General features: G+C 38.3%; 1 protein-coding gene across 5 annotated transcripts in view; it reads left to right on the top strand.

Annotated features, from left to right (window-relative positions):
- The window catches only part of LOC125028077 (epidermal growth factor receptor kinase substrate 8-like protein 2), an 80,912-nt gene that overhangs the window by 31,284 nt on the left and 42,128 nt on the right, over positions 1 to 7,500 (top strand). For all 5 annotated transcript variants that reach the window (XM_047617382.1, XM_047617381.1, XM_047617380.1 and 2 more), the window contains 3 exons: positions 27 to 238; positions 2,218 to 2,373; positions 4,571 to 4,748. In XM_047617382.1, the coding sequence (XP_047473338.1) occupies positions 27 to 238; positions 2,218 to 2,373; positions 4,571 to 4,748 (546 nt within the window). The remainder of the gene's footprint in view (positions 1 to 26; positions 239 to 2,217; positions 2,374 to 4,570; positions 4,749 to 7,500) is intronic.

Below are 7,500 nucleotides of genomic sequence, written 5' to 3'. Positions count from 1 at the left end.
TGCTAATCAGTCCTACCCTCTTGCAGATAATGGATCCGTCGGGAGTGCCGAGGATGGTCCGACCTATGTCCTGGAGCACTTGGCCACCTTCAGAGTGTCGCCAGAATCAGACCTCGTATATCCCGCAGATGGGATGCGACGTCTTCTACACATGGAGAAAACCTCAGGAATCTGGACGCAAAAGATGATGTTGCGGCTAGACAAGAAATGGGTTTGCATACAGTCACACGAAAATGGGGTGAGCTCCTGACAAGTGCAGTTTTTCCCCTCCTTTTTCCAGAAAGCTACCAGTATGTCTATTGTATGGAGACTTCATCTGTAGTATGTCTTTGATGTGTTCACTATAGATAAATTCTTGTGTTATGTGAATGATTTTAATGGATGAAGATAAGCATAAAATAAGCAAATAATATCTTGAATATAATCTTCAATATAAGATATTTATAATATCAAAAGGAGCACAAAAACTAATAATTGGATGTTCTGTGAGAAATTATGAACATAGTCAGAAGTAAGAACAATGATTTTCTATTAAATAAAGGTTCACATCTTTTTACTTTTTTATTCAGTGTAAGAGTACATGAATAAACTTTCCAGAGGAAATGTACCTGTATTCAGTTATTTTTATTGAGATGAAGATACACTTGCCTGTGTAGTGATAGTTGATGAGAGGTGGACAGGTGGTTTATGATAATTATTTGATAACTGATAGGTTGTTGCAGATGATTATTATAATTATCATAATCAGACATGTTACAATCAGCCCATCATAGCCAGCTTGTGGAGCAAATCGTTTCTTTCCTTAAAAAATTAAGTGTAGCATAGAGTGCCTGTGTCCAGAGTTGAACTGATGTACATATAAATCGTATTATAATTGCTGTGATATTATTCTATTTTTGTCTATCAATAATCATTTATGTATGACATTATCTGTTCAGTAACATTAGTCAAAGATGAACTATTCAGTAAATTATCAAAGAATTGGATGTTCCTCTGACCTTTTGTTTTGTACGCAGGTGAAGATAAGATAACATGCTACGGTTATCATGAAGACAAACATTGTGGCATGAATTACCCTGTGAATAACATAGCTGGAGTATTAGCATTAGCACTAGAAATTTCTTCTCCTGACAAATCTTGCAATAAACAAATTTCACGTTCTCACTGTTGATATATATGTGTATTTTTTCCCATGAGAAATACCTTATAGATGTATCATAATCTTATCTTAAAAGAATAATAAGAGATAAGGCTTATATTCTACGAATCACAATTGGAATTCTGCTTGATATCAGGTGTAGTTAGGGAATACAAGTTGCTTTTATTGCCTTGTTTGTTAAATGTAAAGTCAAATTTTTTTTGTGGTTTCTTTTTTTGCATATATATTCTTCAGCATTATTGAGTATTTAGAGTTTTTGAATGGAAAACGGCACTTTTTATAATTTGTATAATTTTTATGTCATCTTGTATACAGAGTCATGTCATAGAGTTGATAAGATAAAAGGATTTTCAACTTATTAAGGTATTTGATCTGTCTTATGAAAGATCAGGAAATAGATAGAATGCTATTCAGTAATGTACTGTTGATTTAGTCTAATTTATAACTGTATAAATGAATTTGCCAACAAATAGCTAGATTGAATTTGCATATACAACTTAATATGACTTAATTGTGCTGCAATCTTTTCAACACACTTTTTATTCTTGTGAGGTCATTCATTTGGCTATAGCAGAGATTCTCTCTGTTCAAGTCTAGCTGACAAATAACTACGTCTGCTTTTTATTTCACATAATCATTTGATTATGTTGAGGCAGCAGTGGTTACTTCTATTTGAATAAAGATAGTCATGTAAGAATGTTGAACAGTTCATATAACCATTACTGTTCTTGCTTGACACAAGTATTTCCAGAGGCATTATTTGAAAGTTCCTTGGGGGACCAAATATTCTTTAATAAGGCAAAGAGAAATTAACAGAAATTGCTGACTCTGTTAGAGTAAAGAAACACAGCAAACTTTCAACAGTGCTTTTGTTGTTGTAGCTTGAAAGCTTGCACCTCTTTGCTCCCCCTCCACCCCCAAATGCTGCCTTTGATTATTTCAATATGTTTGTTGCAACTCAATTGTCCATTTTCTTATCATTTGTATCTGTAATAGCATTCCATGATGCCATCTTTGCCCTAGAAATTACCTCATTGCCTTGCTTTCTTCTGTTTTAGGACACTGTGGAAAAGTTCCCTATGGAGTTGATAAGGGAGCCAACAGCATTTACAAGTGAAGACCCAAAAGAGCTGTACAACAACATTTTCATCTTCATTGTGGCAGAAGATCCTAAGCGTAACTACCAAAACCCAACAGAAATGCACATTTTCCAGGTACGAACAGATATTCTGCAGACAAGTAATGCTTGTTTCAAGGTCTAATCTTTTAAGCTCTTGTCTTTTAGTATAATTTACACAATTTACAAATGCCATGCCAATCAAAGGTGCATACTTACCAGGTTGTTAATAAAAATGAACTGTGCTTTGGAGGACTGCTGAGAGGAATTTTGTCATTGGGATTCATTTCTCTCAGGCCTCTTTCCCTTTTCCCTTAATCATCCTGTTTTTATCCAGTATGGTCTTATTTATGTGGAAGATCTCAAGAAATTTGTAGGTTCAGAGACCCTCATCACTTAGACAGGGAAATTCCCGGCCCATTTTTACTCAAGGACCCCACTCCCTTGCATAGGCCCTGGTGATTTGCCTTGAAGTTCAAAATAAGTAATGTCTGTTTGATAACTAGATACATGAATTTACAAATTACTAGTTTGGAAGAAAATTACTGTTTAATCCATGATGTATTATGTGCAGGCAGTACTATTTGCCACAATCATGGCAGGCTTTTCTCCTGACTTTTCATTATCAGTGAGACATATGTTGTGTATGTTAATATGTCTGATACTACTTGGCAATTTTCCACTTGCCATACCCATGATACCCCCATACCCCCTCACCCCCATACCCCACACCCCCACACCCCCATACCCCACACCCCCACACCCCCATACCCCACACCCCCACACCCCCACACCCCCATACCCCACACCCCCACACCCCCATACCCCCATACCCCCATACCCCCATACCCCCATTCCCCTTGTAAGCTCTGCACTCCTTTTATTTATCCATTTTCAAATAGGATATGAATCTATTCATTGTGAGTGACTTTGTACAAATATTTATGTGATATGTGAACTGGGTATAGAAATTGTTTACGAAGGCAAAAGGAAACTTGCAGGTGGTATTTTGACTTTTAATTTCCTTTAGATAAAATTTCATATAACTGAGATTGGTTTTGTTTAGAGGACAGGCATAAGATATCTAAAATTTGGAGTAAAGTTTTCTTGATCCAAATATAAGGTTTTAATGATACTGAAAGTTATTATTATAAACCACACTTTGTAATGATAAATTCATGAAGTTTCAACATCAGATTTGAGGAGATGTTAATGCTGAATATCTATATCTTTCATGGATGCTGCATGTGAGCATTTTATCATAATCATAAGTGGAACACCTACATACGAAATAATCAAGTAGTCTGTCATTTATCATAGATTTTTTATGTGTAAGAGATTTATCAAAGGGTTAATGGTAAATGTTTGTATAACTTGCTCACTTCAGACTGCAATGTAAATACATTGGTCTGAAATAATACCATCTCTAACATGCAGTGTCTGAGAAGAAGTACCAAGAAATGAGTCCTGATTCAGTCTTCCTCTGCCTCCCCCTTCCCTCTTTGATTCCCCTCTCCATCCCCTCTTTCTGATTCTCTTGCAGTCCTACATATTTTCACACTAGACACATGAATGACCATGCTGTACGTAAATGACAGAATCTAAGACCTGATGTCTTAGGTATTAGATGTATGTTTTTCATTTATATTACATTCATTGTACATTCCATACATTAATGAGTTATTTTACTTCCTTCCATGATATATTATTACAAACTGACATGAATAGCAGAGAGTGGCAACACATTGTCAGGGCTTGAGAGAGAATTTCTGTCATTATTATTATTGCATCATTGTAATATTGGAACAAGTGATAGGATTAGTAGTGCATGGGCTAGTGATAGGAAAGTACAGTTATATGATGTAACTTTCTTGCTCAGGTAAATTATTGAGGAATATCAATGAGAATGTGGTTGATAATAGAAGTTGAAATATGTTGAAAGGATCCCTTTAAGTGGGACGATTTCTTGAATATTTTATGATTGTTTAGTCATTTCTTTCCATATGGATGAATCTTCTCATAAGATTTCCTCTCATCTTATTAACTATGTATTCGGGAGTGGGTGTGGTTTTGGGTGTGGATGTAGTTGTGTATTATACATGTTCATATTTTCTAATTTATTAATTTGTATTTTTTCAGTTATTTAATAGTTTTTCTCCATATCATTTCATAGTTTTTCTTAGAAAAAATAGAAAAAATTCCTTTGTTTACATTTTCAAGCATCATTCGATTACTAAAAAATATATTCTTCATATAGAATGCTCAGAATAATGACCCTGTGATTTCTCTCACAGTGCTTACGAATTAGCGCCAAAGATGTGGTGGAAGACATGAAGCTTTTCATGTCTGGCAAGGGAGTGCCTGGGCGAGGGCGAGCAGCCAGAGCCGGGCGTGGAGAGCACATCCCACCTCCCCCTCAGGAGCCAGCGCCTGAACCTCCACTGGGAATGAATGGATATCGAGCAGACTTCTGTAAGTACATTGTTATGGCTTTTATAAATTTTTCATTGTATGGAAAAGATATACAAGGTGTAGTTATTTTAATAAAACTATCCACGAAAAGTGCTCTGCCTTTATAAATGTCATAAAGGTGTATTTACCATTGGGGATTCATTTCTTTTGATTTATTGTACCTGCTTGATTGTTCTGAGTGAGTTACTCTTACATGGAAAGGCACACGTGACAGGTGGGTGATGACTGATTACAGGATGACAACTTTCTTGATTATTATAACTTGAAATATTGTGATGTTATTCAGAACTGTGGGATTCAGCCAATTATCACCAAATTTTCAACTGCATCTTTGCCTTAATAAGACACATTTGAGTATTGGTTGGTATTTACTTTTGATGCATAATCTTTGCTGTATCTGCAGAGTTATCATTTTGCGTATTATATCAATTGCTGGAATGTTGTACAAAATACTTGGAAAGCTTCCACAATAAAAAGATTTCTATGCTAGTTGAAAATAAGCATTTCATCTGTACGCTGATGAAAACTGTGAATAATTATGTGAAGGAAATGATATTAGGGACCGCTGTGATACAACAGTAACAAAGTTGGCAAGGGACCAAGAGGGTCTTTAAGCAGAGTCTGCTCAGAGTCTGAGATGAGGAGAGGCATCTACTTTGGGTCATAGTTTTCACATACCAAGTAAAAGTCCTTTGAAAGGAGGCACTGTTCTAGCCCTTGTGACATAGAACTGGGTCATCAGTTATATTTGTGATGGATGAGTGTGCAGGGAAAAAATATAGCTGATTGTGTATTAAAGGAAGATGGGATAAAAGTGTAAAGCTATTTGTGTGATAGAAATTTAAAAGATGGCCAGAGTTTGCCTGCTGTTACAACAGTTGTTAAGGTTGACAAAAACACTTCTAGTCTCCCTCCCCCTTTCCTCTCCCTCTCAGTCTCCATGCCTCCCTATGTCCCTCCCTCCCTTTTCCTATTTCTCCCTTTCTCACCCCCTATCCCCCTCTATCCTCTTTCCCTCTTCTTCTCTCTCTCTCCCTCTCTCTCCCTCTCTCTCTCTCTCTCTCTCTCTCTCTCTCTCTCTCTCTCTCTCTCTCTCTCTCTCTCTCTCTCTCTCTCTCTCTCTCTCTCTCTCTCTCTCTCTCTCTCTCTCTCTCTCCCCTCCCTCTCCCTCTCCCTCCCTCCCTCTCCCTCTCCCTCTCCTCCTCTCCCTCTCCCTCTCCTTCTCCTCCTCTCCCTCTCCCTCTCCTCCTCTCCCTCCCTCTCCCTCTTCCTCTCCTTCTCCCTCTCCCTCTCCCTCTCCCTCTCCCTCTCCCTCTCCCTCTCCCTCTCCCTCTCCCTCTCCCATTTCCTCCCTCCCCCCTCCCATTTCCTCCCTCCCTCCCTCCCTTTTTCTCCCTCCCTCTCCCTTTTCCTCCCTCCCTCTCTCCCTTTTCCTCCCTCCCTCTCCCTTTTCCTCCCTCCCTCTCCCTTTTCCTCCCTCCCTCTCCCTTTCCCCCCTCCCTCTTCCTCCCTCCCTCTCCCTTTTCCCTCTCCCTTTTCCCTCTCCCTTTTCCCCCCTCCCTCTCCCTTTCCCCCCCTCCCTCTCCCTTTTCCTCCCTCCCTCTCCCTTTTCCTCCCTCCCTCTCCCTCTCCCTTTTGACATTCTTTCATTCCCGCGTAGCTTCACACCAGTCACACACGCATGACCACGCTCTTCCACCACACAGTCTGATCTCGCATGACCGATGACGTTTTGATCACTCATCGATCAAGCGAGGGGATGAGGGAGAGGTGCAGAGAGGAATAAAGGGAAAGAGAGAGAGAGAGAGAGAGAGAGAGAGAGAGAGAGAGAGAGAGAGAGAGAGAGAGAGAGAGAGAGAGAGAGAGAGAGAGAGAGAGAGAGAGGGGGGGGGGGGCTAAGGGGCAGAAAGAGGGAAAAAGAGTAGGACAAGGGGGGGGGGGGCTAAGGGGCAGAAAGAGGGAAAAAGAGTAGGACAAAATGACAGAAAGAAGGAAACGGAAACTGAGATAGAGATAGAGAGATAGAGAGATAGAGAGATAGAGAGATAGAGAGATAGAGAGATAGAGAGATAGAGAGAGAGAGAGAGAGAGAGAGAGAGAGAGAGAGAGAGAGAGAGAGAGAGAGAGAGAGAGAGAGAGAGAGAGAGGGGAGAGAGGGAAAGAGAGTAAGAGAGTAAGAGAGAAAGAGAGCAATAAAAATAATGAAAATGGCGGTTCCAGGCACGAGGGCGACGAGGCAGGTTGTGAACTCGCCTCACGTGGGGGAGTGCGGACACTTTGCACTCTTCTGGGAAATTACTTTTGCGGTCGTCGAATGTGCTTGTGTTGGTGGGGGGGGGGGGGTGAGTTTAATTTTTTCGTGCATCTTTTGCTTGTATTTGCTTTAGATGTTTTTTTCTTTTTACGTGACGTTTTTTTTTAGAATTTATGGTGATGATAGAGGTAGTGATTGTTATTGTTATTTTTGTTAATATTATTATATAAACTATAATTACTTTGATTATTGTTAGTATAATTGTAGTAATGATAATCATGATAATAATGATAATAATATTAATAATAATAATAATAAAAATAACGATAATAATAATAATGATAATAATAATAATCATTATTATTATTATTATTATTATTATTATTATTATTATTATTATTATTGTTATCATTATTATTATTATAATTACTACTACTACTACTACTAATATAGTATTATATTAGTATTGCTATTATTATAGTTATTTTTGTTATTATT

The sequence above is a fragment of the Penaeus chinensis genome, chromosome 8 (genome assembly GCF_019202785.1).
Source record: "Penaeus chinensis breed Huanghai No. 1 chromosome 8, ASM1920278v2, whole genome shotgun sequence".
NCBI lineage: Eukaryota > Metazoa > Arthropoda > Malacostraca > Decapoda > Penaeidae > Penaeus > Penaeus chinensis.
This window is presented reverse-complemented; position numbering and strand designations above follow the sequence as displayed.